At 42.5% G+C, this 19,901-nt stretch overlaps 1 protein-coding gene across 5 annotated transcripts in view; it reads left to right on the top strand.

The window, feature by feature from the left end:
- The window catches only part of PMFBP1 (polyamine modulated factor 1 binding protein 1), a 1,053,891-nt gene that overhangs the window by 776,055 nt on the left and 257,935 nt on the right, over positions 1–19,901 (top strand). For all 5 annotated transcript variants that reach the window (XM_029608277.1, XM_029608279.1, XM_029608278.1 and 2 more), the window contains 2 exons: positions 15,515–15,761; positions 15,967–16,156. In XM_029608277.1, the coding sequence (XP_029464137.1) occupies positions 15,515–15,761; positions 15,967–16,156 (437 nt within the window). The remainder of the gene's footprint in view (positions 1–15,514; positions 15,762–15,966; positions 16,157–19,901) is intronic.

Here is a 19,901-nt window from a genome sequence, read left to right as displayed (position 1 = left end):
TGGCAGAAGAAGACCAAACGGCCCATCCAGTCTGCCCAGCAAGCTTTCACACTTTTTTTTTCTCATACTTATCTATTAGTCTTGGCCCTTATTAGTAACTTTTTGGTTCTAGTTACCTTCCACCCCCACCATTGATGTAGAGGGAAGTGCTGGAGCTGCATCTAAGTGAAGTTTCTAGCTTAATTGGTTAGGGGTAGTAACTGCTGCAATAAGCAAGCTACTCCCACGCTTATTTGTTTAACCAGCCTGTGCCATTCAGTCCTTGTTGTTTGTTGTCTGAATATAATTTCTCTTTTCTTTATTCCCCCCTGCTGTTGAAGCAGTGAGTTGCGCTGGATATGTATTCCAAGGGAAGTATCAGGCTTAAATGATTCGGGATAGTAACCGCCGTAACAAGCAAGCTACACCCATAATTATTTGTTTACCCAGACTATGTAATTCAGTCCTTGTTGGTTGTTGCCTGAATATAAATCCTCTTTTCCTCTTTCCCCCCTGCCGTTGAAGCAGAGAGCTATGCTGGATATGCATTGAAAGTGAAGTATCAGACTTATTTGGTTTGGGGTAGTAACCGCCGCAACAAGCAAGCTACTCCCCGTTTTTTTGTGAATGCAAATCCTTTTTACCATATTTACACTTGCCCTTGAAGCATAGAGCAATGCTGGAGTCGCATTGACAGTGAGAATGTTTATTGAATAAGGGTATTAATCTCCAGGTAGTAGCTGTCATTCCCGCAAGCTACCCCCATGCCTCTTCTCTTCATTCACATCCTCTAGACTTTATGGATCCACAGTATTTATCCCACACCCCTTTGAAGTCCTTCACAGTTTTGGTCTTCACCACTTCCTCCAGAAGGGCATTCCAGGCATCCACCACCCTCTCCATGAAGAAATACTTCCTGACATTGGTTCTGATTCTTCGTCCCTGGAGTTTCAAATTGTGACCCCTGGTTCTGCTGATTTTTTTCCAATGGAAAAAGTTTGTCATTTTCTTTAGAGCATTAAAACCTTTCAAGTATCTGAAAGTCTGTATCATATCACCTCTGCTCCTCCTTTCCTCCAGGGTTACATATTTAGATTCTTCAATCTCTCATAAGTCGTTCGATGAAGACCCTCCACCTTTTAGGTCGCCCTTCTCTGGACCGCCTCCATCCTGTCTCTGTCCCTTCGGAGATACGGTCTCCAGAACTGAGCACAGTACTCTAGGTGAGGCCTCACCAAGGACCTGTACAAGGGGATAATCACTTCCCTTTTCTTACGCGATATTCCTCTCTCTATGCAGCCCAGCATTCTTCTGGCTTTAGCTATTGCCTTGTCACATTGTTTCGCCAACTTCAGATCGTTAGACATTATCACCCCAAGGTCTCTCTCCTGCTCCGTGCACACCAGCCCTTCCCCCCCCCCCCCAATAGAATACAGTTCTTTTGGTTTTCCACACCCCATATGCATGACTCTGCACTTCTTGGCATTGAATCTCAGCTGCCATATCTTCGACCACTCTTCCAGCTTCCTTAAATCCCATCCATTCTCTACACTCTGTTGCAGATCTTAGTGTCATCCGCAAAAAGACAAACCTTACCTTCTATCCTGTCCGCAATGTCGCTCACAAAGATATTGAACAGGACCGGTCCCAACACCGATCCTTGCGGCACTCCGCTTAACACCGCTCTCTCTTCAGAGTAAGTTCCATTTACCATCACACATTGTCTTCTGTCCATCAACCAGTTTGCAATCCAGGCCACCACTTGGCACTCACTCCTAAGTTTCTCATTTTATTCACCAGCCTCCTGTGCGGGACCGTATCAAAAGCTTAGCTAAAATCCAAGTAGATGATATCTAGTGCTCTTCCTCGATCCAATTCCTTAGTCACCCAATCAAAAAAGTCAATCAGATTTCTCTGACAGGACCTTCCCTTGGTGAAACCATGCTGCCTCTGGTCCATCAATTCTGTTGCTTGTAGATAGTTCACAATTCTTTCCTTCAGCAGCGACTCCAATACCTTTCCCACCACTGAGGTGAGGCTAACCGGCCTGTAGTTTCCAGCCTCCTGTCTGCTCCCGCTCTTGTGAAGTGGGACCACCGTCGCTCTTCTCCAATCACTCAGCACCACTCCCATTTCCAGGGAGCTATTGAACAGGTCACACAGCGGAGCTGCCAGCACATCTCTGAGCTCCCTCAGTATCCTGGATAAACCTCATCAGGCCCCATGGCTTTGTCCACCTTCAGTTTTCCTAGCTCTTCCCATACATTCACTTCCGTAAACAGAGTTTCATCCATTCAGCTTCCCTCCAGTTTCTTGTTAACTAGTATCTGTCCTTCTCCAGGGTCTTCTTTAGTGAATACCGAACTGAAGTATTCGTTTAATATTTTTGCCATTTCTTCATCTGTCTTCACCCATTGATCCTTTTCACCTTTCAATTTCAGTATACCACTTTGGACTTTTCTCCTTTCACTGATGTATCTGAAAAATGTTTTGTCACCTCGCTTTACCTCTTTGGCAATCCTTTCTTCCGCTTGAATTTTCGCTTTCTTGATTGCTTTCTTGTCTCCCTCAGTTCCACCGGATATTCTTCCTTGTGTTCCTCTCTTTGGGATTCTTTATATTTCTTGAACACTGTTCTTTTAGCTTTTATTTTGTTAGCCACCTCCTTTGAGAACCAGATAGATTTCATTTTTCTCTTGCTTTTCTTTACTTTACTAACATATAGATTTGTTGCCTTGGTAATTGCTCCTTTTAGTTTGGTCCACTGTTGTTCCACATCTCTCTCGTTCTTCCAGCCTTCTAGTTCTTCCTCCAGGTACTTCCCCATTTCATCAAAGCCCGTGTTTTTGAACTGCAAAATTCGAGTCTTCGTGCTACTTCTCCATATCCTATTTGTGATATGAAACCATACTGTATGATGATCATTGGTGCTAAGGTGGACACCCACCTGGATATTAGAGACATTATCTCCATTAGTGAGAACTAAGTCGAGTATAGCTCCCTCCCTTGTGGGTTCCATTACCATTTGTTTGAACAGAGCCCCTTGCAGGGCATCCACTATCTCTCTATTACAGTTAGATTCTGCAGAAGGGATTCTCCAGTCTACATCCGGCAGATTAAAATCTCCAACAATCACCACTTCTCTCTTCTTTCCCATCTTTTGGATGTCTTCAACTAGATCTTTGTCAAGCTCTTCCATTTGATTTGGAAGCCTGTAAACCACTCCAGTAGAAACGGAAGCCCCATCATCTTTTTTTAGGTCGGCCCATATAAATATATATAAAAGTACGGGTCCGAATACAGATCCGTGAGGCACTCCACTGCCCACTCCCTTCCACTGAGAAAATTGTCCATTTAATCCTACTCTCTATTTCCTGTCTTTTAGCCAGTTTGTAATCCACAAAAAGACATCGCCACCTATCCCATGACTTTTTACTTTTCCTAGAAGCCTCTCATGAGGAACTCTGTCAAACGCCTTCTGAAAATCCAAATATTTATTTTATTTATTTTATTTTTTATTTTATTTATTTAAAAATGTTTATATAACCCCTTTACAATGCAAAAGAATTAAAACGGTTTACAACAAACGTACATAATAAATTAAATGGAAGAAATAAAAATTATACAATAAAATGACAATACAATATTAAAAAAATAACATTCATGCCATGAGATATTAAACTGGAGGTGAGTTGAGTTTGTAGTGTGGTTCTATGGAGATTATATCAATCTAAAATATTGAAAATGAAGAAGTGGATGCATATTAATTTTGGGAGTTGATGAATGAACTGTATGCTTTCTGAAATAAGTGAGTTTTTAATGATTTTTTAAACTGCTGTGTAGAAGAAATAAGACGAAGAGAATCCGGGAATGCATTCCATAATATAGGGCCATCTACCGGTTCACCTTTACCTACATGTTTATTAACTCCTTCAAAAAAGTGAAGCAGATTTGTGAGGCAAGACTTGCCTTGGGTAAAGCCATGCTGACTTTCTTCCATTAAACCGTGTCTTTCTATATGTTCTGTGATTTTGATATTTAGAACACTTTCCACTATTTTTCCTGGCACTGAAGTCAGGCTAACTGGTCTGTCATTTCCGGGATTGCCCCTGGAGCCCTTTTTAAATATTGGGATTAATATTAACCACCCTCCAGTCTTCAAGTACAATGGATGATTTTAATGATAGGTTACAGATTTTTACTAATATTTTATTTATTTATTTATTTATTTGACGGTTTTATATACCGACGTTCATTGGGGATATCACATCGGTTTACATTAAACGAGAAACTACGCTTAAGTGGCGCTTGACAGATAACATGAAATAAAATATACAATACCAGGAACAGAAAATATATGAGGAACTAAAAGATGAGAATAAATATACGGGCACCTTTGTACACAGCACTAAAATTACTTACAAGGTTGCTTACAAAATAACTAAGGCGAAGTTACCTAGAAGCTATAGAAATAACTGTATCGAAGTTAAATGGTACAGAAATAATGGATGGTATGGTACAAAGAGTTGAATATAGGTCAGAGCAGCTAGGAAATGAGAGAATATTGCATATGTATCAATAATATAAACAAGTATATCAAAAGTATAAACATCAAAAAGGGAGGGGAACAAAGGAGGATGCTGGGTGACTGGGTAGGGTAGGATTAAGTATAAGCTTGTGTGAACAGCCACATCTTTAGTTTTTGCTTGAAACCTTTGGGCAATCTTCCTGGCATAATAGGTCTGAAATTTCATTTTTTAGTTCCTTCAGAACCCTGGGGTGCATACTATCCGGTCCAGGTTATTTACTACTCTTCAGTTTGTCAGTCAGGCCTACCACATCTTCTAGGTTCACCATGATTTGATTCAGTCCATCTGAATCATTACCCATGAAAACCTTCTCCAGTACGGGTACCTCCCCAACATCCTCTTCAGTAAACACTGAAGCAAAGAAATCATTTAATCTTTCCGTGATGGCCTTATCTTCTCTAAGTACCCCTTTAACCCCTCGATCCAACTGACTCCCTCACAGGCATATTCTGCTTCGAATATATTTTAAAAGGTTTTTACTGTGAGTTTTTGCCTCTATGGCCAACTTCTTTTCAAATTCTCTCTTAGCTTGTCATATCAGTGTCTTACATTTAACTTCCTAACGTTTATACATTATCCTATTTTCTTCTGTTGGATCCTTCTTCCAATTTTTGAATGAAGATTTTTTGGCTAAAATAGCTTCTTTCACCTCCCCTTTTAACCATGCTGGTAATCGTTTTGCCTTCCTTCCACCTTTCTTAATGTGTGGAATACATCTAGACTGTGCTTCTAGGATGGTATTTTTTAACAATGACCACGCCTCTTGCACACTTTTTTCCTTTGTAGTTGCTCCTATCAGTTTTTTTCTAACTATTTTTCTAATTTTATCAAAGTTTCCCTTTTGAAAGTTTAGCACGAGAGCTGTGAATTTGCTTACTGTCCCCCTTCCAGTCATTCATTCAAATTTGATCATATTATAAGAACATAAGAAAATGCCATACTGGGTCAGACCAAGGGTCCATCAAGCCCAGCATCCTGTTTCCAACAGTGGCCAATCCAGGCCATAAGAACCTGGCAAGTACCCAAAAACTAAGTCTATTCCATGTTACTATTGCTAATGGCAGTGGCTATTCTCTAAGTGAACTTAATAGCAGGTAATGGACTTCTCCTCCAAGAACTTATCCAATCCTTTTTTAAACACAGCTATACTAACTGCACTAACCACATCCTCTGGCAACAAATTCCAGAGTTTAATTGTGCGTTGAGTAAAAAAGAAAAAAAGAACTTTCTCCGATTAGTTTTAAATGTGCCCCATGCTAACTTCATGGAGTGCCCCCTCGTCTTTCTACTATCTGAAAGAGTAAATAACCGATTCACATCTACCCGTTCTAGATCTCTCATGATTTTAAACACCTCTATCATATCCCCCCTCAGTAGTCTCTTCTCTAAGCTGAAAAGTCCTAACCTCTTTAGTCTTTCCTCATAGGGGAGTTGTTCCATTCCCCTTATCATTTTGGTAGCCCTTCTCTGTACCTTCTCCATCGCAATTATATCTTTTTTGAGATGCGGTGACCAGAATTGTACACAGTATTCAAGGTGCAGTCTCACCATGGAGTGATACAGAGGCATTATGACATTTTCCGTTTTATTCACCATTCCCTTTCTAATAATTCCCAACATTCTGTTTGCTTTTTTGACTGCCGCAGCACACTGTACCGACGATTTCAATGTGTTATCCACTATGACACCTAGATCTCTTTCTTGGGTTGTAGCACCTAATATGGAACCCAACATTGTGTAATTATAGCATGGGTTATTTTTCCCTATATGCATCACCTTGCAATTATCCACATTAAATTTCATCTGCCATTTGGATGCCCAATTTTCCAGTCTCACAAGGTCTTCCTGCAATTTATCACAATCTGCTTGTGATTTAACTACTCTGAACAATTTTATGTCATCTGCAAATTTGATTATCTCACTCGTCGTATTTCTTTCCAGATCATTTATAAATATATTGAAAAGTAAGGGTCCTAATACAGATCCCTGAGGCACTCCACTGTCCACTCCCTTCCACTGAGAAAATTGCACATTTAATCCTACTCTCTGTTTCCTGGATGATTTTAATGATAGGTTACAAATTTTTACTAATAGATCTGAAATTTCATTTTTTAATTCCTTCAGAACCCTGGGGTGTATACCATCCGGTCTAGGTGATTTGCCACTCTTTAGTTTGTCAATCTGGCCTACTACATCTTCCAGGTTCACAGTGATTTGGTTCAGTTCGTCTGACTCATCACCCTTGAAAACCATCTCAGGAACTGGTATCTCCCCAACATCCTCATTAGTAAACACAGAAGCACAGTAGCTACCCTAGATCCAGCTCCGCGGGAGGGGCCTATCCTCTTCTTTTGGGGTAGTTATCACGCTGATGTAAGACTGTAATAAATTGACAGAGGCTTTTCCCATTTTATCAACTGACAACATCCCTCCCTTTAAGAGTAAACCATGGGCCAGTGGCAGCAAAATGCTGTACTGTGTGAGAAACCCATTCTGGCTCCCGGTCTGTTTCTGCTCTTGTGTTGGGAGAGGGGAGAGGGTTTGCTGTGGAGGAGGCCAACAGAGGCCCTGGTGGGGAGAGACTGTTTGGACATGTTTAACAGAACCATGGGATATATTTGGAGAGGGCCACATCCTGTCACTTCAGTGGCACATTACTACTGAAAAAAGTTTCTTTAATAATTAGCTGTTAGGTCAAATCATATTGCCAGCATTTCTAATTTTTTTTTTTTTTATTTGTGACTTGCTGCTGGGGAGAAAATATATGTTTGAAATTCTTGGAAAAGCCTCTTACATAGGTCCTCCCACCAGTTTTAAATTAAGGGTGCTGCTGTGCTGATCGCTGTGAGTCTGAGCTAGTGCTACCCTGGCGCACGAAATGCATGGGTGCAGCATGCATTGCCCGAAGAGTGGCCCCAGGGAACAGTGCATGTATTGTGTTGCAAACGAATAAAAGCATAAGAAATACCATTTGTTTGGACAGAATAAAAAGGATACTTAGGAATAAGACTGTTACAGTTTTGGCTGCAGTGCAACCGCCTCACCACCAGGGGTCCCTCTAGTGCTGGCTTTCCTGACAGGCCCAGTCCATCTCCTCTGTCCACTCTATGCTCTGGGTGTGCCCTTATAACCCTGCCTGACAGTTGCCTCGGTGCTTCGGCATCGAGCTCACCTGGGCTCCCTGCTCTAGCCCTGCGCGGCCTTCGGGCCTTTCCTTGCCTTGCGCGGCCTTCGGGCCTTCTTCCTCGCTTTTCTTACCTGGCCTACGGGCCTTCTGACTTGCCTGCTCTGCTTACGGTGTGTGGCCTACGGGCCTTCTGTGTATGTGTGGCCTACGGGCCTTCTGACCTACTTGCCCTGACTACGGTGTGTGGCCTACGGGCCTTCTGTGTATGTGTGGCCTACGGGCCTTCTGACCTGCCTGCTCTGCTTACGGTGTGTGGCCTACGGGCCTTCTGTCTGTGTGTGTGTGGCCTACGGGCCTTCTGACCTGCCTTGCCCCGCTTATGGTGTGTGGCCTACGGGCCTTCTGTGTGTATGATCACTATTGCCAAGCGGCCCCACCACCATTACCTCTCTCACCAAATCCTGTGCTCCACTGAGAATTAGATCTAAAATTGCTTCCTCTCTCATCAGTTCCTGAACCAATTGCTCCATAAATTACTGCACTACCAATTTGGATATCTTCCCTAATTTTTATTAGCATTTCACAGTCTATCTCACCATCTTGACCAGATGGACAATAGTATACTCCTATCACTATAGTCTTCCCTGACATACAAGTGATTTCTACCCATAAAGATTTGATTGTGCATTTAGTCTCATGCAGGATGTTTATCCTGTTGGACTCTATGCCATCCCGGACATAAAGCGCTACACCGCCTCCCGGTGCTCCTCTCTGTCATTGAGATATAATTTGTACCCCAGTATAGCACTAATCCCATTGGTTATAGCAGTGCCCCTTCAGACCTGATCCGGTGTGCCACAGAAAAGTGGGAACTCCCTGATGCTCAGATCCAGGCCAGCTCCTGGGCTATACGAACAGCATTTCGCAGCAACAGGAATCACCAGTGGTATCTCTTAAACCTATAAGAACGCCTTTCTGAGAACAAGTGTAATCGTGCATGCCTTTTCTTTCTAGCTCCAGCATGCGCCCTGTAGTGTGGTAATCAAAGGACAGTATGCAGGGTACAGGTAGCTGGGCCTCGATTTATGCAGCACAACAGTGCACACAGCACATCCTCATTTTCCCCATCTTTGAGTCTTTCTAGTGTCTATCTTATTCCCAGGCTGAGTGACATGGGGAGAGTGTGCATTGAGGACTGGATGTGACTCACTTTGAATATTGGGAACAGCAGCAATGGAGGAGCTCTGGCAGTCATGTGCAGCAGCCAAGGAAACTGAGCTGGCTGTCTGCACCACACCGACTTCTTTCTTCTGTACTTGTATATCGAGGAAGTTGGTCCATCGTGATGGTTTCATTTCTGTCATTACCTCATTGCTCCCTTTGTTTTAAAATTTGAAAGAGAAACTGGTGGGGCTTTCAATGATTCACTGGCTCTTCTTTTGGCCATATGAGTCCTTTCTGTTCAAATGTTTATTGAATTTTGAAAATCATAATACAGAAATCAAAACAATAACAATAATCCAAGAGACATACATAGCTAAAAATAAACAATATAAAGTGAAGTTTAAAAGTTGGACATGCACCAAAATCAGGTGCACATCTGGCACTTGTGCGTCCCCCTGATTTTATGACAGCCAGATGCATGTAGATGTGTGTATATCTTGCATTGGAGAAAAAAGGGGCATGGTGTGAGTGGTATGTGGGCATTCTGGGGTAGCAGGAAAGGATCCTGTAGCAAGGACCTGCTCTCTAGGTGATGCATTGTCCTTTCGCACTGAGGATGTCTCCCCAAGGCCTACTGCCCAGGAGGGAAGGGTTAGGTCGGCCATCATAGTTGGTGATTCGATTATTAGGAATGTAGATAGCTGGGTGGCTGGTGGGCGTGAGGATCGCCTGGTAACATGCCTACCTGGTGCGAAGGTGGCGGACTTCACGCGTCACCTAGATAGGATTTTAGACAGTGCTGGGGAGGAGCCGGCTGTCGTGGTACACGTGGGCACCAACGACATAGGAAAATGTGGGAGGGAGGTTCTGGAAGCCAAATTTAGGCTCTTAGGTAGAAAGGTTAAATCCAGAACCTCAAGGGTAGCATTCTCTGAAATGCTCCCTGTTCCACGCGCAGGTCACCAGAGGCAGGCAGAGCTCCGGAGTCTCAATGCGTGGATGAGACGATGGTGCAAGGAAGAGGGATTCAGTTTTGTTAGGAACTGGGGAACCTTTTGGGGAAGGGGGAGTCTCTTCCGAAGGGATGGGCTCCACCTTAACCAGGGTGGAACCAGGCTGCTGGCTCTAACCTTTAAAAAGGAGATAGAGCAGCTTTTAAGCTAGAACAAAGGGGAAAGCCGACAGTCGCTCAGCAGCGCATGGTTCGGAGAGAGGTATCTTTAAAGGATACTAATGATGCATTAGAATTAGGGCATCCCAACAGTGAGGTTCCAATAATTAGAAAAGTAGTCCAAGTGCCTGTAACTAAAAACTCACCTGAGCTAAAAAATTCTAACTTATCCCTATCAATTAAAAAGCAGAATACAAACAAAAAACAAACTTTGAAATGTTTGTATGCTAATGCCAGAAGTCTAAGAAGTAAGATGGGAGAATTAGAATGTATAGCAGTAAATGATGACATAGACTTAATTGGCATCTCAGAGACATGGTGGAAAGAGGATAACCAATGGGACAGTGCTATACCGGGGTACAAATTATATCGCAATGACAGAGAGGAGCAGTCGGGAGGAGGTGTGGCGCTTTATGTCTGGGATGGCATAGAGTCCAACAGGATAAACATCCTGCATGAGACTAAATACAAAATTGAATCTTTATGGGTAGAAATCCCTTGTGTGTCAGGGAAGACTACAGTGATAGGGGTATACTACCGTCCACCTGGTCAAGATGGTGAGATGGACAGTGAAATGCTAAGAGAAATTAGGGAAGCTAACCAAATTGGTAGTGCAGTAATAATGGGAGACTTCAATTACCAAAAATTCCAGCGTGCAAGAAACAGGTAACCAAGTCCATCAGAAAACTTATAGTTAATTTTTTATTGAGATAATGCTTTTAAACAATCATTCATGGCAACTCCATAGTTCTTCAAACATGCAAGTGAAAAGTCCCCCGACACGGTCCGTGTTTCGCGGTAGCTGCATCGGGAGGGACCCACGGTTAATGTCATCTATGGTATAAAGAACAATAAATGATGGACCTTATAAATATGGCTATTAAACTTATACAGGTTTTCAAAAACAAGAACATACCTTATACCTTATGTAAACCGCTAAATGTTCATTGTAAACCGCTAAATGAAGCGATAGTTATGGTTCCTTAGCGATAGTTTTGGTTCCTTGTAAACCGGGGTGATATGTATACTATACAGGAACCCCGGTATATAAATTCTTTAAATAAATAAATAAATATATTCATCGTGGAGCGCATCGGCTCGTACACCAAGTGAACAATTTAAAGAGGCAGTTTTGGCGCCAAAGACAGGAAATATCGCGAGAAAACTCTCAACTAAACCCCTCCCCCACACAAATGTCAACAAAACAAAAACCATTCAATGTCTTTGTTAAGACCTTTTGGATGGACAGTGGATAATTTGAAGATCCACTTTTGTTCACGTCTACCCAGGATTTCAGAATAATCCCCTCCCCGAAACGGGGGCACCACCACCTCTAAAATTGAGAATTGTAAATCAGCAATGGTGTGATGATGTTGAACCCAATGTGTGACAAGAGGTTCATCCATCCTGAGTAGACGGATGTTCGAGCAGTGTTCTATGATTCGGGTCTTGACCAACCTAGAGGTCTTACCCACGTACAGTAAAGGGCAGGGGCATTGGATGACATAAACCACGTCCCTCGTAGTGCAATCCGACCTGTTTCAGAGTTGATGGAAAAATCCAGTATCAGGATGAGTGAAGGAGTTTGACAGGGCGGTGTGACTACATACTGAGCAATGTCCACAAGGACCATGCTGGCCGGCTCCACTCTCCCTCATTTGTCTATTAAAATTAGCGTGAACTAGCTGATCTCGGAGATTGTTGCCTCTCCGAAATGTGAACCGCAATGGTCCTTGAAAAAGCGATGAGAGGGATAGATTCTCCCAATGTCTCCGGATCATAGCTGCAATTGCTTTACTAGCAATAGATAAAGGTAAAATACAGTTAAAGCATTGGCTATCGTTGTCTGATGAGGGGAGGAACAACCAGTCACGGTCAGTATATAAAGCCCTCTTAAAAGCCTTTTTGACCACCCGCATGGGATACCCCCTGTCCAAAAACCGCTGAGACAACAACTGGGATTGATTCAAAAAATCATTCCTGGAAAGAGCACAGACGTTTTAATCTTAAAAATTGTCCCGTGGGAATGTTGTCTCTCAGAGGTTTCGGATGACAGCTAGAGTATGCCAAAAGCGTATTCCTGTCAGTTTCTTTCCTAAACAGTGTGGTAATGTATTGATCCTGTTCTACAGTGATAATGACGTCGGGAAACGCAATTTGTGAGGCGTGAATACAGTAATTAAATTGTATGTGTGAATCCCTCCCGATGCAGCTACCGCGAAACACGGACCGTGTCGGGGGACTTTTCACTTGCATGTTTGAAGAACTATGGAGTTGCCATGAATGATTGTTTAAAAGCATTATCTCAATAAAAAATTGACTATAAGTTTTCTGATGGACTTGGTTACCTGTTTCTTGCACGCTGGAATTTTTGATTTGATTGATGTGCAAGACGTTTCTGCTTTACGTCCAGACTTCAATTACCCCAATATAGACTGGGTAAATGTATCATCGGGTCACACTAGAGAGATAACGTTCCTGGATGGAATAAATGATAGCTTTATGGAGCAATTGGTTCAGGAACCGACGAGAGAGGGAGCAATTTTAGATCTAATTCTCAGTGGAGCACAGGACTTGGTGAGAGAGGTAATGGTGGTGGGGCCGCTTGGCAATAGTGATCATAATATGATCAAATTTGATTTAATGACTGGAAAAGGAACAGTGTGCAAATCTAAGGCTCTCGTGCTAAACTTTCAAAAGGGAAACTTTGATAAAATGAGAAAAATTGTTAGAAAAAAACTGAAAGGAGCAGCTACAAAAGTAAAAAATGTCCAAGAGGCATGGTCATTGTTAAAAAATACCATTCTAGAAGCACAGTCCAGATGTATTCCACACATTAAGAAAGGTGGAAAGAAGGCAAAACAATTACCGGCATGGTTAAAAGGGGAGGTGAAAGAAGCTATTTTAGCCAAAAGATCTTCATTCAAAAATTGGAAGAAGGATCCAACAGAAGAAAATAGGATAAAGCATAAACATTGGCAAGTTAAATGTAAGACATTGATAAGACAGGCTAACAGAGAATTTGAAAAGAAGTTGGCTGTAGAGGCAAAAACTCACAGTAAAAACGTTTTAAAATATATCCGAAGCAGAAAGCCTGTGAGGGAGTCAGTTGGACCGTTAGATGATCGAGGGGTTAAAGGGGCACTTAGAGAAGATAAGGCCATCGCGGAAAGATTAAATGATTTCTTTGCTTCAGTGTTTACTGAAGAGGATGTTGGGGAGGTACCCATAATGGAGAAGGTTTTCATGGGTAATGATTCAGATGGACTGAATCAAATCACGGTGAACCTAGAAGATGTGGTAGGCCTGATTGACAAACTGAAGAGTAGTAAATCACCTGGACCGGATGGTATACACCCCAGAGTTCTGAAGGAACTAAAAAATGAAATTTCAGACCTATTAGTAAAAATTTGCAACTTATCATTAAAATCATCCATTGTACCTGAAGACTGGAGGATAGCAAATGTAACCCCAATATTTAAAAAGGGCTCCAGGGGCGATCCGGGAAACTACAGACCGGTTAGCCTGACTTCAGTGCCAGGAAAAATAGTGGAAAGTGTTCTAAACATCAAAATCACAGAACATATAGAAAGACATGGTTTAATGGAACAGTCAGCATGGCTTTACCCAGGGCAAGTCTTGCCTCACAAATCTGCTTCACTTTTTTGAAGGAGTTAATAAACATGTGGATAAAGGTGAACCGGTAGATATAGTATACTTGGATTTTCAGAAGGCATTTGACAAAGTTCCTCATGAGAGGCTTCTAGGAAAAGTAAAAAGTCATGGGATAGGTGGCGATGTCCTTTCGTGGATTGCAAACTGGCTAAAAGACAGGAAACAGAGAGTAGGACTGAATGGGCAATTTTCTCAGTGGAAGGGAGTGGACAGTGGAGTGCCTCAGGGATCTGTATTGGGACCCTTACTGTTCAATATATTTATAAATGATCTGGAAAGAAATACAACGAGTGAGATAATCAAATTTGCAGATGACACAAAATTGTTCAGAGTAGTTAAATCACAAGCAGATTGTGATAAATTGCAGGAAGACCTTGTGAGACTAGAAAATTGGGCATCCAAATGGCAGATGAAATTTAATGTGGATAAGTGCAAGGTGATGCATATAGGGAAAAATAACCCATGCTATAATTACACAATGTTGGGTTCCATATTAGGTGCTACAACCCAAGAAAGAGATCGTCGGTGCAGTGTGCTGCGGCAGTCAAAAAAGCAAACAGAATGTTGGGAATTATTAGAAAATTATTAGAATTATTAGAAAAGGAATGATGAATAAAACGGAAAAAGTCATAATGCCTCTGTATCGCTCCATGGTGAGACCGCACCTTGAATACTGTGTACAATTCTGGTCGCCGCATCTCAAAAAAGATATAATTGCGATGGAGAAGGTACAGAGAAGAGCTACCAAAATGATAAGGGGAATGGAACAACTCTCCTATGAGGAAAGACTAAAGAGGTTAGGACTTTTCAGCTTGGAGAAGAGACGACTGAGGGGGGATATGATAGAGGTGTTTAAAATCATGAGAGGTCTAGAACGGGTAGATGTGAATCGGTTATTTACTCTTTCAGATAGTAGAAAAACTAGGGGGCACTCCATGAAGTTAGCATGGGGCACATTTAAAACTAATCGGAGAAAGTTCTTTTTTACTCAACGCACAATTAAACTCTGGAATTTGTTGCCAGAGAATGTGGTTCGTGCAGTTAGTATAGCTGTGTTTAAAAAAGGATTGGATAAGTTCTTGGAGGAGAAGTCCATTACCTGCTATTAAGTTCACTTAGAGAATAGCCACTGCCATTAGCAATGGTTACATGGAATAGACTTAGTTTTTGGGTACTTGCCAGGTTCTTATGGCCTGGATTGGCCACTGTTGGAAACAGGATGCTGGGCTTGATGGACCCTTGGTCTGACCCAGTATGGCATTTTCTTATGTTCTTATGTTCTTATGGCCAAGAGATGTGCGTGCAAGTACCTATGCGCCTGGGCACATCCCCAGGTCTAGTTCAGCATAACTTTACTTCTGCTCTAGAGGAGTATGACCTATGCCCCATAGGATGCTACCATTCCCAAGGGCACTAGCTAGCTCCATCCGGGCAACTCTCTTGCTATCTAATAGAATACAGCTTAGCATTGCACTGGATATATCCAATCACTGAGCATAGCAGCAATGCATCTTTGTAGGTCCCTCACCCATATCTTCATCTTGCAGTAAGCTAAGTTTGTGAAAGAAAGTCTTTCAGGATGGTGCGGGAAGGAGGGTGTAAGCATAGCAAAGGCAGTAAATCCTTCCACAAGACTCAACACAAGCAATGCAACATTTCACAATCTTCAACATTCACAACAGACAAATATTCAAATTTAGTTTCCCTTTCAGGAAAAAAAACTCAGAAGCAATAGCAAAAAAAAGTTGCCTTTAAAGGGTGGCTGTAGAGAGTACAGAATTCTGAGATGTGTTTTCTTCATGACTTTAGGCAGTCCAGAAGAGAGATAATCTCTTGAGGAAATCAGAATTGGATCTGCTGCAGGCACGGAGCTCTCTGAAAGTGAAGTACCTGGAAATACAAAAGCAAATTTCAGCAGCCAAGAGCATTGAGCTGGATGTACAGCATCTACAGAAGGAAAAGGAGCAAAAAGACAGAGAAAATGATGCCCTGAGAGCTGAGATTCATCAGCTGAAAGAGGATCTTCAGGAGAACAACAAACAGTATCAGAAAGCAGGTGAGAGCTAGTGACACACACACACATAGCCAAAACAGGCAGAAGTGCTAGCGCACACACTCAGAAAGACAGGGACACTTAGCACCTTACCTGAATTACTAAGGCTTGTCTGTCATTCTGTATCTGTGGAGGAAAGGCTTAGTAAAACAGGCCCTTAGGGAGACAGAGAATGGAATGTTCTGAAATTTTTCTCTCATCCTCGCAGCTCAGGACTTGGTGCACCATGAGGAGAAGGTGCTGCTGGCCGAGATCAGTCTGCAGACCACGCAGGAGCAGCTCAATGATCGTGTTGCTGAGGTTGTGTACCATGAGCAGACTATACGGAAACAGGAGTTGGAGCTGCGCACCCTACGGGAACAAGCCTCCAGCTGCAGTGAGGAAGCTGAGCAGTCCAGGTACAGCGGAGTCCAGGGATTAATCTGGGCTAACTAGTGCCCTGTGGGAAAATTGAAATAGGCACACACTACCAAACCCCCACCACCACCATTTCAGCAGCAGCTCCAGCACAGCACTCACTCCTGTGATGGTCGTTCTGAGTGGCATCACTCCCTGCCTCCAGCCAATTCCCCCAGCTCAGCATTGTATTCTCTCTCACCACACTATCTATCCAGCAGCTCCCTCCCTTCCCCCCTCTCTGCTCAGCATCTTGCTTTCCTTCACCCCACTCTCTGCCCAGGAGCCCTCCTCTCTGTCTCCCAGGCCCCTACTCAGCATCATCCTTCTCCCCTTTAAAGCCAAAGCATCCAGTTCCTTCTCTCTCTTTCTCTTTCTCCCCCTTCCTTTCACCTAGCAGCAACATCATGCCTCTCTCTCTCCCCCCTCATCCTCTCATTTCTCCCCAGCTGATTCCTCCTCATTATTTATTTTGCCCTCCCCTCACACAGCAGCGTGCTCCTTTATCTTTGATAATCAGTGCACAGTTTGAAAATATGAAGAACCTATTGACTTTGTCCCAGTGTGGACTGTTTGAAAATTGCTCCCTATAAGATTTTTTTCAACCCTATCCGAGTCCTGATAGATTGCACTGCAGAATCTGGCCAGATAGCTTGGACCTCTGATGGAGATTCTGTTATGAGAAAAATACATTTTACTATATCTGCTGGGGCTGCATAAAACTCAAACCTTGTTTGTGATTATGATGTGTTACAGAATATTACAGGGATCCTGTATCTCAGCAATGATCCACAGTCTTCCTCCTTGCTGCTTCAGAAAAAATCCTTAGTTCACATACTTCAATTGTTCATTACTTCTTCAACCCCAGATCAGTCCAGAGAACTGGATTTTTCTCTCCAACCAGGAGATGGAGACAGAGAACAAAAACTTCACTGTACCTGTGGTACATAAGACAGTGTGCCACCTAGTCTCTCATTATTCTCTGTCTCCAGCAGATGTGGGAGTTTTTTTTGTGCACAGTTCCTTCTTTCTTACCAAAGATGGTCTCCACATTTTATCTGAGCCAATTGGTGGTTACCTGTCTTTAGAAATTTGAGGACATTGACTCCTCACGCATGGGAACTGCAGTTGCTGAATGTATATCAGATTCTCTTATGATGTTTAAGGGTCATCAATAGTTTCCATGAAATGGATCATTTGTTTTTTCTTTATAGAGGGTATAGTAAGAGGGAAAAGAGGTCAATGGCAATCATTTTCTGATGGTTAAAGTAAGCAATTGCTTCAGCTTACATATGCAAGGAAGTCCCAGTTCCAGTGGGGTTTTGGGCTCATTCCATGAAATTGCAGGCTGCATCCTGGGCTGAATGCGAGTTGGTTTCACCACAGATTTATCGGGTGGTGACTTGGTCTTCACTACATACTTTTACAAAATATTACAGATGGCTGTTTAGGCTCCGGACTCAGTTGGGTTTGGTGAAAGTGTGTTACGAATGGGTCTTTCAAATTCCTGCCCAGTTTTGAGCTTGAGTATCTCTCAGTTGTCTGAACTGATCTGAGGATGAAGAGGAAAGGAAAATTGGTTCTTACCTGCTAATTTTTGTAACTTAAATCCTACAGATCAGTCCAGAATCCCTTCCTGGATTTTGAAGACTGCTGTGTGTAAATATGTCAAATGCAATGCCCCTCTAAGCTGCATTTCTTTGTGGCCATGCACAACGTTTCTCATGGCTTTTATTCACCCCATGCAGGGAAACCGGCAGGGCTGTGGTGGAGCTGTTCCCACCGTGGCCCGAAGCAAAGAGGAGACCCCCAACATTCTGGGTGTGCCTCCTTCTTCCTGCCTACTCAGTTACAGAAGAAAAAGTTTCTAGAGCCCCACAGGCAGGAAGGAGGAGGAGCATCAGCCTGTGTGTAGAAGAGGAACAACATCTATGGCAGAGCTGCTGTGGATCCCATCTTGCAGCAGCCGAGGATTCCTGGTAGCAGGGCAGTCGTGGATCCTATCTCGTGATAGCCAAACAGTTCCAGTAGCAGGGCTACTGCAGATCACATCCCGTGGTGGCCCGAGAGGATCAGGGCCACCTCGGAGCCTTTCCTGCTGTGATCGATGAAGAGGGAGGCCAAGGTCCTGTAGAGCATGTGTGTGTATATGTGTATATGTGAGAGAGAGAGTGAACTGAGAGACTGTATGTGTGTGTGACAGATAGCATGTGATAGTGAAAGCCTGTGTGTGTGAGAGACAGCATTGTGTGAATGAGATCCTCTGTGTGTTTGTGTGTGTGTATGAGAGAGAGGGCATGTGGGAGTGAGAGCTTGTGCAAGTGTGTGAGAGAGAGAGAGACAGCATTTATTTAATTATTTTATTTTAAAATATTAACTGCCCTTCCTGTGTTCAAGGTGGAGATACAAAGCAAAACATATACAATGAATAAAAATAAAGAAATCAAATGTATAAATTAAAAATAAAAAACAAAAACACCACCGCAATCATATCAAGAAATGATACGAGAACATATGTCTGAAAGATGATAGAAATAAGACCATTAGGTTGAATATGCCTTTTGAGACAAGTGGGTTTTTAGTGCTGTCTTAAAAAAATTACATTCTTTAATTAATCTAATCTCCCTTGGAAGAAATTCCAGAAAAGAGAGCCAGCAGTGGAAAAGTTGGGCTCTCTAGTTTCCTCCAAGTGGGTTGCTTTATGGGAAGGAACATCAAATAAATTTGGCTCAAGAATCTTAATGTTCTTGTTGGGATGTGTATTTTCAGAATCGATGTGATCCATGGTGAGAAAATGTTATGAAAGAGGGTATGAATGATAACAGCCAATTTATACTGAATCCAGTATAAGACTGGTAGCCAATGAAGTGATTGTAAAACTAGGATAATCTGAGTATGAATAGGAGGTCAAGTTAATAATGTGGCTGCAGAACTTTGAATAATTTGCAATGGCCAAATTATATAAACTGGGAGACCAAGAAAGAGCGAGTTACAGTAGTCATGGCTGGAAAAAGAAGAGTTTGCAGAACTGTATGGAAATCATTGGGGTCAAGTAAAGGTTTCAAATTGTGTAATAGATGAAACTTGAAAAAAGAGATTTGTGAAAATGTTTTGATATGATTCTGTATTGAAAGTGCAGGATCTATAAGAATGACCAGATTACGAACCACTCTTGATATTGAAATATCATTTTTGAAACTTTTTTCTGGGATACATGAAAGGGGAAATTGAGAGAGGATTGTGAGTTTGGTTTCCATGACATTGAGTGCAAGCTTATGTGTGGGCCAACCATGAATGGCAGAGAGGCAACAAGAAATGAATTCTTCAGTAAGGAACCATGATGTCTTAAGAGGAAAGAAAAACTGGATGTCATCTGCAAATAGTTTATTGTGTACCCCAAGGCTGGCAAACAGACAGCATAGTGGAATCAAATAGATGTTGAAAAGTGCCGCCGATAATGCAGAGCCATGGGGTACACCAGAGCTAAGAGGAGGCTATGATGAAGTCTCAGAACAAACTTTGACCTGCTGTACTCGATTTGTGAAATAGGAAGTTGACCAGGAAAGAACAGAACCCATTATCCCAAGAGACTACATCCTCTGCACTCAGGCAGACCAATCCTATGCCCCTTTACCAGCAGATGGATATGGAGTAAAAGCTGATGACACGGATATATAGCCCTGCCCTGACCTCAGCCTGCCAGTATTATCTGTCTCCTGCAGATGGTGCACATGTATTTCCCTACTG

Source organism: Rhinatrema bivittatum, chromosome 7 (genome assembly GCF_901001135.1).
Source record: "Rhinatrema bivittatum chromosome 7, aRhiBiv1.1, whole genome shotgun sequence".
In the NCBI taxonomy this organism is placed as follows: Eukaryota; Metazoa; Chordata; class Amphibia; order Gymnophiona; family Rhinatrematidae; genus Rhinatrema; species Rhinatrema bivittatum.
Note: the sequence above shows the minus strand (reverse complement) of the source record. Positions and strands in the feature narration are given on the sequence as shown.